This window comes from Pristiophorus japonicus, chromosome 13 (genome assembly GCF_044704955.1).
Source record: "Pristiophorus japonicus isolate sPriJap1 chromosome 13, sPriJap1.hap1, whole genome shotgun sequence".
Taxonomy (NCBI): domain Eukaryota; kingdom Metazoa; phylum Chordata; class Chondrichthyes; family Pristiophoridae; genus Pristiophorus; species Pristiophorus japonicus.
This window is the reverse complement of record NC_091989.1, coordinates 196,265,713-196,281,171: the sequence shown is the minus strand read 5'-3', so window position 1 is coordinate 196,281,171 and position 15,459 is coordinate 196,265,713. Positions and strand designations below refer to the sequence as shown.

Below are 15,459 nucleotides of genomic sequence, written 5' to 3'. Positions count from 1 at the left end.
TGGTTTTGAGAAGGTTTTCTAAAGTGGAATCTGTTAAGAGTTTTTTGAGGTTGTAACTCATCATCATCATCATAGGCAGTCCCTCGGAATCGAGGAAGACTTGCTTCCACTCCTGAAGTGAGTTCTTTGGTGGTTGAACAGTCCAATACGAGAGCCACAGACCCTGTCATGGGTGGGACAGATAGTCGTTGAGGGAAAGGATGGGTGGGACAGGTTTGCCGCACGCTCTTTCCGCTGCCTGTGCTTGGTTTCTGCATGTTCTCGGCATTGAGACTCGGGGTGCTCAGCGCCCTCCGAGATGCACTTCCTCCACTTAGGGCGGTCTTTGGCCAGGGACTCCCAGGTGTCAGTGGGCATGTCGCACTTTATCAAGGAGGCTTTGAGGGTGTCCTTGTAACATTTCCACTGCCCACCTATGGCTCGTTTGCCATGAAGGTGTTCCAAGTAGAGCACTTGCTTTGGGAGTCTAGTGTCTGGCATGCGGGCAATGTGGCTTGCCCATGGAGCTGATCAAGTGTGGTCAGTGATTCAATGCTGGGGATGTTAGCCTGGACGAGGATGATGATGTTGGTGCGTCTGTCCTCCCAGGGGATTTGTAGGATCTTGCGGAGACATTGTTGGTGATATTTTTCCAGCGACTTGAGGTGTCTACTGTACATGGTCCATGTCTCTGAGCCATACAGGAGGGCGGGTATTACTACAGCCCTGTAGACCATGAGCTTGGTGACAGTTTTGAGGGCCTGGTCTTCAAATACTCTTTTCCTCAGGCGGCCGAAGGCTGCACTGGCGCACTGGAAGCAGTGTTGGATCTCGTCATCGATGTCTAGCAGAATAGATTGGGGGGAGGACCAGTGGATGTGTTGTATTTTGATTTTCAGAAGGCATTCGATAAGGTGCAACAGAAGAGGTTATTGCACGAAATTAGGGCTCATGGGATTAGGGGTAATATACTAGCATGGATTGAGGATTGGTTAACGGGCAGAAAACAGAGAGTTGGAATAAACGGGTCATTTTCAAGTTGGCAGGCTGTAACTAGTGGGGCCCAAAAAACTCTTAACAGATTTGTCAAACATGATTTCCCTTTCATAAATCTATGTTGACTCTTCCCAATCCAATTTATTGTTTTCTAAGTGCCCTGTTACTACATTCTTAATAATAGATTTTAGCATTTTGCTGATGTCAGGCTAACTGGTCTATAGTTCCCCATTTTCTCTCTCCCTCCTTTCTTAAATAGAGGGGTTACATTAGCTACCTTCCAATTTGCGGGAACCATTCTAGGAATCAATGGAATTTTGGAAGATGACAACCAGTGCATCCACTATCTCTATAGCCACCTCTTTCTAAACCCTAGGATATAGGCTATTAGGTCCAGGGGATTTATCGGCTTTCAGTGCCATTAATTTCTCCAGTACTATTTTTTTTACTACTACTAATTACTTTCCGTTCCTCATTCTCGCTAGACCCTTGGTATCCACTATTTTTGTGAGGTTTTTGAGTCTTCTTCCATGAAGACAGACACAAAGTATTTGTTTAATTTCTCTGCCATTTCTTTTTTCTCCATTATCATTTCTCCTCTCTCAGCCTGTAGGGGACACACATCAGTCTCACTGGGTGAAGGGGTGAGGTACAGTCTCACTGGGTGAAGGGGTGAGGTGACAGGGCGAGGGACAGTCTCAGTGATGGGGTGAGGTACAGTCTCAATGGGTGAAGGAGTGAGGTATAGTCTCAGTGACGGGGTGAGGTACAGTTTCACTGGGTGACAGGGTGAGGTACAGTCTCACTGGGTGACGGGTGAGGGACAGTCTCAGTGATGGGGTGAGAAACATAGAAAATAGGTGCAGGAGTAGGCCATTCCAAGTCACCCTGCAACTTCTTAGCGTCCTCATCACAGCTCACACCGCCACCCAGTTTAGTGTCATGTGCAAACTTGGAGATATTACACTCAATTCCTTCATCTAAATCGTTAATGTATATTGTGAAGAGCTGGGGTACCAGCACTGAGCCCTGCGGCACACCACTAGTCACTGCCTGCTATTCTGAAAAGGACCCGTTTATCCTGACTCTCTGCTCCCTGTCTGCCAACCAGTTCTCTATCCATGTCAATATATTACCCCCAATACCATGCGCTTTGATTTTGCACACCAATCTCTTGTGCGGGACCTTGTCAAAAGCCTTTTGAAAGTCCAAATACACCACATCCACTGGTTCTCCCTTGTCCACTCTGCTCGTTACATCCTCAAAAAATTCCAGAAGATTCGTCAGCATGATTTCCCCTTCATAAATCCATTCTGACTTGGACCGATCCTGTCACTGCTTTCTAAATGAGGTACAGTCTCACTGGGTGACGGGGTGAGGCACAGTCTCAGTGACAGGGTGAGGTACAGTCTCACTGTGTGGTGGGGTGAGGTAAGTCTCAGTGACGGGGTGAGGTACAGTCTCACTGTGTGGTGGGGTGAGGTACAGTCTCACTGGGTGATGGGTGAGGTACAGTCTCACTGTGTGGTGGGGTGAGGTAAGTCTCACTGGGTGATGTAAGTCTCACTGGGTGATGGGTGAGGTACAGTCTCACTGGGTGAAGGGGTGAGGCACAGTCTCAGTGACGGGGTGAGGTACAGTCTCACTGTGTGGTGGGGTGAGATACAGTCTCACTGTGTGGTGGGGTGAGGTAAGTCTCACTGGGTGATGTAAGTCTCACTGGGTGAAGGGGTGAGGCACAGTCTCAGTGACGGGGTGAGGTACAGTCTCACTGTGTGGTGGGGTGAGATAGTCTCACTGGGTGATGGGTGAGGTAAGTCTCACTGGGTGATGGGTGAGGTACAGTCTCACTGGGTGATGGGGTGAGGCACAGTCTCAGTGACGGGGTGAGGTACAGTCTCACTGTGTGGTGGGGTGAGGTACAGTCTCACTGGGTGATGGGTGAGGTACAGTCTCACTGGGTGACGGGGTGAGGCACAGTCTCAGTGACGGGGTGAGGTACAGTCTCAGTGACGGGGTGAGGGACAGTCTCACTGGGTTACGGGGTGAGGTACAGTCTCACTGGGTGACGGGGTGAGGTACAGTCTCAGTGACGGGGTGAGGGACAGTCTCACTGGGTTACGGGGTGAGGGGCAGTCTCACTTGGTGACGGGGTGAGGTACAGTCTCACTGGGTGACGGTGTGAGGTACAGTTTCACTGGGTGGTGGGGTGTGGTACAGTCTCACTGGGTGATGGGCGAGGTACAGTCTCACTTGGTGACGGGGTGAGGTACAGTCTCACTGGGTGACGGGGTGAGATACAGTCTCTTAGTGACGGGGTGAGGTACAGTCTCACTGGGTGACGGGGTGAGATACCGTCTCAGTGACCGGGTGCTCACTGGGTGATGGTGTGAGATACAGTCTCTTAGTGACGGGGTGAGGTACAGTCTCTCAGTGATAGGGTGAGGTACAGTTTCACTGGGTGACGGGGTGAGGTACAGTTTCACTGGGTGATGGGGTGAGGTACAGTCTCACTGGGTGACGGGTGAGATACAGTTTCACTGGGTGACGGGGTGAGGTACAGTTTCACTGGGTGACGGGTGAGATACAGTTTAACTGGGTGACGGGGTGAGGTACAGTCTCAGTGATGGGTGATGAAGGTACTGTAATTACATGCGTGCAGTAACAAAAGCTGGCCGTGTTTTACCCGCATTTCAATCAAGCAGAGTCAGAATGGTTTTATGGAAGGGAAATCATGTTTGACAAATTTGCTGGAGTTGTTTGAGGATGTAACGAGCAGGGTGGATAAGGAGGAACCAGTGGATGTGATGTATTTGGATTTCCAGAAGGCAATTGACAATGTGCCACTTAAAAAGGTTACTGCACAAGAAAAAAGTTCACGGGGTTGAGGGTAATATATTAGCATGGATAGAGGATTGGCTAACTAACAAAAAACCGAGAATCGGGATAAATGGGTAATTTTTCGGTTGGCAAACTGTAACTAGTGGAGTGCCGCAGGGATCGGTGCTGGGGCCTCAACTATTTACAATCTATATTAATGATTTGGATGAAGGGACCGAGTGTAATGTAGCCAAGTTTGCTGATGATACAAAGATGGGTGGGAAAGCAAATTTTGAGGAGGACACACGAAATCTGCAAAGGGATATAGACAGGCTAAGTGAGTGAGCAAACATCTGGCAGATGGAGAATAATGTGGGAAAATGTGAGGTTATCCACTTTGGCAGAAAAAATAAAAAGCAAATTATAATTTAAATGGAGAAAAATTGCAAAGTGCTGCAGTACAGAGGGACCTGGGGGTCCTTGTGCATGAAACACAAAAAGTTAGTGTGCAGGTACAGCAAGTAATCAGGAAGGCAAATGGAATGTTGGCCTTTATTGCAAGGGGGATGGAGTATAAAAGCAGAGAATTGTACAGCGTATTGGTGAGGCCACACCTAGAGTACTGCATACAGTTTTGGTCTCCGTATTTAAGGAAGGATATACTTGCATTGGAGGCTGTTCAGAGAAGGTTCACTTGGTTGATTCCGGAGATGAGGGGGGTGACTTATGAAGATAGGTTGAGTAGGTTGGGCCTATACTCATTGGAGTTCAGAAGAATGAGAGGTGATCTTATTGAAACATGTAAGATAATGAGGGGGCTCGACAAAGTGGATGCAGAGAGGATATTTCCACACATAGGGGAAACTAAAACTAGGGGGCACAGTCTCAGAATAAGGGGCCACCCATTTAAAACTGAGATGAGGAGGAATTTCTTCTCTCAGAGGTTTGTAAATCTGTGGAATTCTCTGCCCCAGAGAGCTGTGGAGGCTGGGTCATTGAATATATTTAAGGCGGAGATAGACAGATTTTTGAGCAATAAGGGAATAAAGGGTTATGGGGAGCGGGCAGGGAAGTGCAGCTGAGTCCATGATCAGATCAGCCATGATCTTATTAAATGGCGGAGCAGGCTCGAGGGGCCAAATGGCCGACTCCTGCTCCTATTTCTTATGTTCTTATGTTGGTGCGGGCATTATCAATGAGTTGCTTCTTATTATATTACCAACTGACCTCGCACTCTGGGTACCTTCACAGTGCACCATTAGAACCGTGATTGTGGTTAGTGCGCAGAGCCAGGTCTGTGCAATTCAGTCAGCCCGCAGTCAATTAACTAATGAGGTCACGACTGGTACCTGGGGGCAGAACGGCAGCTGAGGTTTCTACGTTGTGTAACCAGGGCAACGCATGAATGGAATTAATTTCTATTTAGGGGCATGTGAAAAAGGCAGACGCGGGGATGAAGATAGCAAAACAAAGGAAGATAAGTAGGTTATCCAGGATTTTGTTCTCTGAACTAAAGTTGTGCCATGTCACAGTTCAACAATCTCACAATTAAATGGTGGACCCTCAGGTCAAGCGGGTGAAGCCACTTCTCATCCCGAGTCACGCTGATACCACATCTCATATTCCACCTGGCACATGAGCCTCTTCACCTGGCTGTTAGTCTGGTCATGGAGCCGAGCTGAGTATCCCGGTTACTGACCATTGCCGATTCTCACATGTGAAACTATATTAATCTCAGCAGAAACTGTGTGTATGGGAGAGGGACCCCCGATACACCGATAGGGCAGTGTGTGTATAGTCTCTGGTACACCTCACACCCCTCACTGTAACACTGATATATCCCACACCCCTCACTGTAACAGATATAACCCACACCCCTCACTGTAACACTGATATACCCCGCACCCCTCAATGTAACACTGATATGTCCCACACCACTCATTGCAACACCCTGATATATTCCACACCCCTCGCTGTAACACTGAATTACCCCAGACCCCTCACTGTAACACTGATATACCCCATACCCCTCACTGTAACACTGATATACCCCATACCCTCACTGTAATACTGATATACCCCTCATTGTAACACTGATATACCCACACCCCTCACTAACGCAGATATGCCCCACACCACTCACTAACACTGATATACCCCGCATCCCTCACTGTAACACTGATATGCCCCTCACTGTAACACTGATATACCCCACAGCCCTCACTCTTACATTGATATACCCCACATCCCTCACTGAAACACTGATATACCCCACACCTCTCACTGTAACACTGATATACCCCACACCCCTCACTAACACTGATATACCCCTCACTGTAACACTCTGATATACCCCTCATCCCTCACTGTAACACTGATATACCCCACACCTCTCACTGTAACACTGATATACCCCACACCCCTCACTGTAACACTGATATTCCCCATACCATAACACTCTCTGATACATGCTGATTCTTGATATGTGACGCACTATGTTTGCCTCCTGTGCTGATACTGAAACCCAATGTCAAGCTTTATTTCCATGCTCTGAGTGCCCAGAGGATCCATGTCAGCAGAACTGCTCAATGGGAGGGTTGAGTTGTCAGATAGCTCTGCACGGTACCTGTCTTGAACCAGCCATCCGATGTAAATGCTTCCTTTGTTTCTTTTGTTCTGTTCCAATATTCTTTAAAGACTGATGATCCTTTAACCAGCAGCTCTCCCTCTTTGCCTTCCATTCCATGTCTCACCTATCAACACAAAGCAGTGTCACTTCAAAGTCCGCACGGATTCAGTGCCACTCAGGTAGTTATCGAGTAGCAATGGATAAAAGCTGCCAATTCAATCAACAACCACAACAACAATAACTTGTGTTTATATAGCACCTTTAACGTAGTAAAATGTCCCAAGGACTATTATAAGACAAGAAAATTTGACACCGAGCCAAAAGCTTGGTCAAAGAGGTAGATTTTATGGAGCATCTGAAAGGAGGAGAGAGAAGTAGAGAGGTGGAGAGGTTTAGGGATGGAGTTCCAGAGCTTGGGGCCTCGGTAATAGAAGGCACGGCCACCAATAGCTGAGCAATTATAATCAGGGATGCTCAAGAGGGTAGAAATAGAGGAGCGCAGACATCTCGGGGGTGGGGGGGGTGGGATGGGGGGTGGGGGATTGTGGGGCTGGAGGCGATTAGAAAAATACAGAGGGGCAAGCCCATGGAGTGATTTGAAAATGAGGATGAGAATTTTGAAATCGAGGCATTTCTTAACTGGGAGCCAATGTAGGTCAGCAGAACAGGGGTAATAGGTGAACAGAATTTGGTGCGAGTTAGAACAGGGGCAGCCACATTTTAGATAACCTCAAGTTTACGTAGGGTAGAACGTGGGAGGCCAGCCAGGAGAGCGTTGGAATAGTCAAGTCTAGAGATAACAAAAGCATGGATGAGGGTTTCAGCAACAGATGAGCTGAGGCAAGGGCGGAGATGGGCAATATTACGGAGGTGGAAATAGGCGATCTTAGTTATGCTGCGGACATGTGGTCGGAATCTCACTTCAGGGTCACATATGACACCAAGGTTGCAAACAGTGTGGTTCAGCCTCAGACAGATGTTCGAGAGAGGGATGGAGTCAGTGGCTGGGACCGAAAACAATGGCATCGGTCTTCCCAATATTTAATTGGTGAAAATTTTTGCTCATCCAGAACTGGATGTCGGACAAGCAGTCTGACAATTTAGAGACCTTGGAGGGGTCGAGAGAAGTGGTGGTGAGGTAGAGCTGGGTGTCGCCAGCGTACATGCGGAAACTGACGCTGTGTTTGCGGATGATGTTGCCAAGGGGCAGCATGTAGATGAGAAATAGGAGGGGACCCAGGATAGATCCTTGGGGGACACCAGAGGTAACGATGCGGGGGTGGGAAGAGGAGCCGTTGCAGGTGATTTTCTGGCAACCATTAGATAGATAAGAATGGAACCAGGCGAGTGCAGTCCCACCCAGCTGGATGACGGTGGAGAGGTGCTGGAGAAGTATGGAATTGTGTCAAAGGCTGCAGTCAGGTCAAAATCACAGTGTGTGGTTAGATCATGTGTGACTTAGGGCTCAATTTTGCCCAACCCTTTTTTTCGGCGCACTGAAACAGCGTCGGGAAAAAGTCGCCCCATCCTGGCCGCTCTTCCAAGTCCCCGGAGTCCCAGTGTGGCGTGCATTGTGAAGTGGGGGGGGCGGAGCAACAGGCCAGTACCGGCACCTGCGCGCATGCTCCTGCCCTCCCAGCGTGTCCTGCGGGCTGTGAGCAGGACCCGATGCTCGCAGCCCCTATCCCCGGCCGAAGGGACTCCCCGATCTCGCCGCACCCTATCCCCGGCCGAAGGGACTCTCGCTGAGTTCCCGAGCCGAGGTAGGACTTCAGTTTTATTTTTTATTCATTGATGGTTGTGCTTGAGAGTTTTGATTGGGGTTGGGGGGGGCGGGGGGAGGAGGAGAGTTTTAGGAGGGCGGGGGGAGGAGAAAGAGTGTTTTGGGAGGTGGGTAGAAAGAGTGTTTTTGTGGGTTGGGGGTTGGGAGGAAGGAAGAGTGTTTTGATGGGGGGGGGGGGTGGGAGCGGGAGAACTTAAAAAAAAACTTGTTTTTGGCATAAAGGCAGGACTTCTATTTTTTATTTGTTATTGATTGATTGCTTATTACTTTTTGTGCTTTATTTAGTGTATTGTAAGTCTTGGTGCTTTAAATGCGCCGAATTCTTAACTGCCCGCAATGTTTTTCAGAGCTGGCCACATTCGCTGACCTAAGTCGATTTGGAGTAAGTTTTTGCTGGCCAAAGTGGCATAAATGGCCAAAACTGGCGTAAGTGTCTGGGAACGCCCCCTTTTGAAAAAAAAACGGAAGTAAAAAAAAAATCGCACTCAACTGACTTACTCTGGAGCAAATCTTTTGGGGAAAATGGCATTTTTTTAAACTTACACCAGAAAAAAACAACTTACTCCAAAAAAAATTGATGCAAGTCATGGCCAAAATTGGGCCCTATGTGTCACTGCTGAAAAGGAACTCTGAACTATGTATGAGGCAGGTCCATCTCAATAACTTGCATTTATGTGGCGCTGTTAACGCAGTAAAACATCCCAAGGTGCTTCACGGGAGTGTAATCAAACAAAATGTGACACCAAGCTACATAAGGAGATATTAGGACAAGTGACCAAAAGCTTGGTGAAGAGATAGGTTTTAAGGAGTGTCTTAAAGGGAGAGAGAGGTAGAGAGGCAGAGAGGTTTAGAGAGGGAACTCCGGAGTTTAGGGCCCAGGCAGCTGAAGGCTCGGGCGCCAATGATGGAGCGATTAAAATCGGGGACCAGAATTGGAGGAGCGCAGAGATCCCAGGAGTTTGTAGGGCTGGAAGAGGTTACAGAGATAGGGAGGGGTGAGGTCATGGAAAGATTTGAACACAAGTATGAGAATTTTAAATCTGAGCCCTTGATGGACCTGGAGTCAATGTAGGTCAGAAGCCCTGGCTGGAGAGGAAATAACTAACACAGACATAGATAGAGAAGGGGATTAAATAAAGCAAACAGATCCTGTACTTGGGCACTCATGTTCTCCCTATACATTGCAGTGTTTGTTTATAGGAGATGGTTGGATAAAGGGATCTGCTGGTCCCCATAGGAACTCTCCTGCTTCCAGCCTTCCACTGTTATCATACCACACAATTACATATCTGTGAACTCTTTCAATGGTTGGACCTGCACCAGCCCACCTCGGCCTTCCTGCTGCTGGGGTCACCACTGCAACTTATGCTCCGATATTCTGGGCACTGACTCCACTTTGCTGTGGGGTTGCAACAAATCTGAAGCCGTTCCGAAGTGAAGCAGGTGTTTTGAACCACTGCTATTCCAGTCAATAAAAAACATCGCAGAGCTAAATTAAACTGGGACAGCTGAGTTCTGATTTGAGTAATGTGTTGCTGGCAGCTGGAGTGTTTAGCTCGCTCTGTAAGTAGGAAATCATTTGCAGCACATTCTAACACAGTCACACTGTGGGCCTTTTAACAGCTATTCCGCTACAGGTACAGATGGTGCAGAATTACAGACCGTTACCACCCAGACATTTTAGGAACTCATTTACATAAAATATGAATAATACTGCAGTTGTGTCTAGGAAAGGGCATCTAACTCATTGAGATCAGTCTTTACAACAGCCCGTACACAGACCCCGTACACAGACTCACTTCTCGTTACAGACCCTATACTCATTACAGACCCTGTACACAGACCTGCTCCTTCCTACAGACCCTGTACACAGACCCAATCCTCATTACAGACCCTGTACACAGACTTGCTCCTTCCTACAGACCCTGTACACAGACCCAATCCTCGTTACAGACCCTGTACACAGACCCGCTCCTCCCTGCAGACCCTGTACACAGACCCACTCCTCGCTAGATCTTGTACACAGGCCCACTCCTCGCTACAGACCTTGTACACAGCCCCTGTATACAGACCTGCTCCTCCTTACAGACCCTGTACACAGACCCACTCCTCGCTACAGACCCTGTACACAGACCTGCTCCTCCTTACAGACTCTGTACACAGACCCACTCCTCGCTAGACCCTGTACACAGACCCACTCCTCGTTACAGGCCCTGTACACAGACCCATTCCTCGTTACAGACCCTGTACACAGACCTGTTCCTCCCTACAGACTCTGTACACAGCCCCTGTACAGACCTGCTCCTCCCCACAGACCCAGTACATAGACCCTGCACATGTACACATGGCCCGTACACAATCCCTGTACACAGAGCCCTTTTATGCAGATCGCTCCTCGCTTTTGTCACCTTCACACTCGATTACTCCAACATTCCCCTAACTGACCTTTGATCATCTGATTGCAGTAAGTAAGCCTGCCTCCCCTCCTGACTGAGTGACACTGGCTCCATGCTCCCTGTCTCCCAAAGCATCCAATTTAAAATCCTCATCTTCAAATCCTTCTACGATCTCACACCCTTTGGCCCTCTAACTGTGGCCACCTGTATATGCTCCTGTCCCCTCACCCCACCATAGGCCGTGGAATTATCAATCACCTTGGTTATATTCTCTGGATCTCTATAGACATGCAGTATTAGAGAAGGTTTATTGCAGTGCATTGGCAGTGTACAGCAGTTCCCCTCCATTAGAATATCACAGGATTATAATGGAGACCCATGGTTAAAACATAACTGTAGTCATAATTATATTTAATACACAAAGTCTGGGCTGACACCGAGTGTAGCACTGAGAGAGTGTCTTTCAGATGAGACGTTAAATCGAGGCCCCGCCTGCCTGTGTAAAAGGTCTCATTCCCTTCAACAAACATCTTCCAAACAGATTAACTGGCCATTTATCTAATCGTTGTGTGCGAATTGGCTGCCAGATTTGCCGACATAACGAGTGATTACACCTCAAAAGTATTTCACTGCCTGCAATAATTGGCTACATTCTGGAGATGTCACAGGCACTATCTAAATGCAAGCACTTTGTTTCATTTCTGCACTGTCTAATGAGATGAATATTTGATCAAAGTTCTAACTATCCATAACATTCTTTATTATAAAAAATTATCTTCCCTCCTCAAGTTTTCATATTCTAGAATCTAACAGGCTGACTTGGCAGCTCAACATCCCACCCGGACACACTGACCCTGGGCCCTCGGTCCCACCCGGACACACTGACCCTGGGCCCTCGGTCCCACCCGGACACACTGACCCTGGGCCCTCGGTCCCACCCGGACACACTGACCCTGGGCCCTCGGTCCCACCCGGACACACCGACCCTGGGCCCTCGGTCCCACCCGGACACACTGACCCTGGGCCCTCGGTCCCACCCGGACACACTGACCCTGGGCCCTCGGTCCCACCCAGACACACTGACCCTGGGCCCTCGGTCCCACCCGGACACACTGACCCTGGGCTCTCGGTCCCACCCGGACATACTGACCCTGGGCCCTCGGTCCCACCCGGATACACTGACCCTGGGCCCTCAGTCCCACCCGGACACACTGACCCTGGGCCCTCGGTCCCACCCGGACACACTGACCCTGGGCCCTCGGTCCCACCCGGACACACTGACCAGGAGCATCGGCCACAAGCTGCCTGTTTGTCTTGTCTCTCGGAGCTCATGGTTTAACGCAACTTCTACCAATAACTAAAGCACCTGTCGCTCTCCTGCCACCAACTTGCCGAGAACGAGAGGCGCTGGTATGGACCTGTACAGGTGTTTGCCCGGTGACGGCAGCACAGTATTCGTGTTGGTGTCAAAATCTCTAGAGTCATCGTGTGGAGTGACAGCTGAGAGTTGGAATGAGTCTGGTAAACATTTTCTTGCTCTGCTTTGCCTTGCTGTTACTCCTGCTTCTATCTGGCAGCTGTTTGGGAGAGCACCTCGCCAGATGCTGCAGGAGAAATGAGGCACAAGGTTTGCTATCCAAGGGACAGCTTGCATATGGGTGAACAATGACATCATCTACAAAGCAGTGGCATGGCTTTGTAACTGTGCCAAGTGTGGGATTGATGTAGCATATTCCCACTTATGTGTTCTGGGCTTTGCCAAGCAATTAAATTGCTCAGTTTAAATATCGCCAGGTTCCTGCATCTGATTACAGCACATAAACTTTTAACTGATGAGAATCATTATTAATGACTGGTTTGGCTGTGAGATAAGAGATACAGAGAAAGAAAATAAACTTACATATATAGAACCTTTCACCACCTCAGGATGTCCGAAAGCGCTTTACAGCCAATTACACACTGAGCTCTGCCCATTAACCTGGCATGGACTGGTACACCCAGCTCTGCCCACTAACCTGGCATGGACTGGGACACCCAGCACCCACTAAACTGGCATGGACTGGGACACCAAGCTCTGCCCACTAACCTGGCATGGACTGGGACACCAAGCTCTGCCCACTAACCTGGCATGGACTGGGACACCCAGCACCCACTATCCTGGCATGGACTGGGACACCCAGCACCCACTAACCTGGCATGGACTGGGACACCCAAGCACCCACTAACCTGGCATGGACTGGGACACCAAGCTCTGCCCACTAACCTGGCATGGACTGGGACACCAAGCTCTGCCCACTAACCTGGCATGGACTGGGACACCCAGATGGCCTGGACACCCAGCTCTGCCCACTAACCTTGCATGGACTAGGACACCCAGGTCTGCCCACTAACCTGGCATGGACTAGGACACCCAGGTCTGCCCACTAACCTGGCATGGACTGGGACACCCAGCACCCACTAACCTGGCATGGACTGGGGCGCCCAGCTCTGCCCACTAACCTGGCATGGACTGGGACACCCAGCTCTGCCCACTAACCTGGCATGGACTGGGACACCCAGTACCTACTAACCTGGCATGGACTGGGACACCCAGCTCTGCCCACTAACCTGGCATGGACTGGGACACCCAGCTCTGCCCACTAACCTGGCATGGACTGGGACACCCAGCTCTGCCCACTAACCTGGCATGGACTGGGACACCCAGTTCCTACTAACCTGGCATGGACTGGGACACCCAGCTCTGTCCACTAACCTGGCATGGACTGGGACACCCAGTACCCACTAACCTGGCATGGACTGGGACACCCAGTACCCACTAACCTGGCATGGACTGGGACACCCAGCTCTGTCCAGTTACAGTATTAGACTGATTAAGTATTAATATCCCACTAGTTTAATATCATATTGATTTATTATGGCATTGGTTAATAGTAATATGACAGAAATTTAACATTAATATGGTGCTAATTTATTATCAGTCATTTAAAATAGCCTAGTAATTTCATATAATTTTAGTTTAATATTAACGATACAATTGAATATGATTCTCTGACTAATGTCTGACTGCAGAGTTCACACAGCCTCTTTCTTTGCCCTATTTGTTATTTGATGATAACAAGCTCAACATTTGCCCCTGCAGCACCTCCTGCTGCAGCAAAGATAAACATCTGGATTGTGTCCCAACCTTCTCCACAGGTCCTGGGGCAGCTGGCAGAGGATACTGGCTGCTTGGCAAGTCCGAGTCTATCTGCCTTGCTGCCAGATTAACCAGCCAATGTCGAGTTTCAAAGTGAACTCAACTCTAATCTTCACTATCATTTGGGTTAGTTTGTATTCCAGTTTAGATAAGATTGCACTGAGGTCACAGTTCATATCAACAACTCAGCTTTTTAAAGATCGTGCCACATTATTGGGTCTAGCCTCAGTGCCTGTAACCAGAAACCGCCAAATACACCATAACCGAACCTGTCACCACAAATACACCATAACCTTCTTCATCCAGAGAGTGATGAACCTGTGGAATTCTCTACCACAGAAAGTTGTTGAGGCCAGTTCACTAAATATATTCAAAAAGGAGTTAGATGTAGTCCTTACTACTGGGGGGGATCAAGGGGTATGACGAGAGAGCAGGAATGGGGTACTGAAGTTACATGTTCAGCCATGAACTCATTGAATGGCCTACTCCTGCACCTATTTTCTATGTTTCCATGTTTCTATAACCAAACAGAGACTGTTAAATACACCACAACAGGACCCGTCACCACCAATACCATAAACAAATCCGTCACCACCAAATACACCATAACCGAACCCGTCACTCCAAATACACCATAACCGAACCCGTCACTCCAAATACACCATAACCGAACCCGTCACTGCCAAATACACCATAATAGCAGTCACTGCCAAATACACCATAACCGAACCAATCACGACCAAATTCACCATAACAGAACCAGTCATCATTAAACAGTGGAAAGGAATTGGAGAAAGAAATATGTAAGCAAATCTATGAAATGAGTAAATGACAGAGGGGTCAAAATTCGGTTTCTAATGCCGCTTGTTACATAAGAACATAAGAAACTGGAGCAGGAGTAGGCCACCCGGCCACCCGGCCCCTCGGGCCTGCTCTGCCATTGAATAAGATCATGGCTGATATGATCATGGACTCAGCTCCACTTCCCTGCCCGTTCCCCATAACTCTTCACTCCCTTATCACTCAAAAATCTGTCTATCTTCGCCTTAAATATACTCAATGATCCAGCCTCCACAGCTCTCTGGGGAAGAGAATTCCACAGATTTACAAACCTCTGAGAGAAGAAATTCCTCCTCATCTCAGTTTTAAATGGGTGGCCCCTTATTCTGAGACTGTGCCCCCTAGTTTTAGTTTCCCCTATGTGTGGAAATATCCTCTCTGCATCCACCTTGTCGAGCCCCCTCATTATCTTATATGTTTCAATTAGATCACCACTCATTCTTCTGAACTCCAATGAGTATAGACCCAACCTACCTTCATAAGTCAATCTCCTCATCTTCAGAATCAACCGAGTGAACCTTCTCTGAACAGCCTATGATGATGATGATCCTTCCTTAAATACGGAGACCAAAAGTGCATGCAACATTCCATTTGCCTTCCTGATCACTTGCTGTGCCTGCATACTAAATTTTTGTGTTTCATGCACAAGGACCTACAGGTCCCTCTGTTCTGCAGCACTTTGCAATTTTTCTCCATTTAAATTATAATTTGCTTTTCTATTTTTTCTGCCAATGTGGATAACCTCATATTTTCCCACATTATACTCCATCTGCCAAATTTTTGCCCTCTCACTTAGCCTGTCTATATCCCTTTGCAGATT

The 15,459-nt window shown here is 48.4% G+C and overlaps 1 protein-coding gene across 2 annotated transcripts in view; it reads right to left on the bottom strand.

Moving 5' to 3' along the window:
* The window catches only part of acsf3 (acyl-CoA synthetase family member 3), a 103,456-nt gene that overhangs the window by 30,253 nt on the left and 57,744 nt on the right, over positions 1-15,459 (bottom strand). For both annotated transcript variants that reach the window (XM_070898361.1, XM_070898362.1), the window contains exon 7: positions 6,422-6,548. In XM_070898361.1, the coding sequence (XP_070754462.1) occupies positions 6,422-6,548 (127 nt within the window). The remainder of the gene's footprint in view (positions 1-6,421; positions 6,549-15,459) is intronic.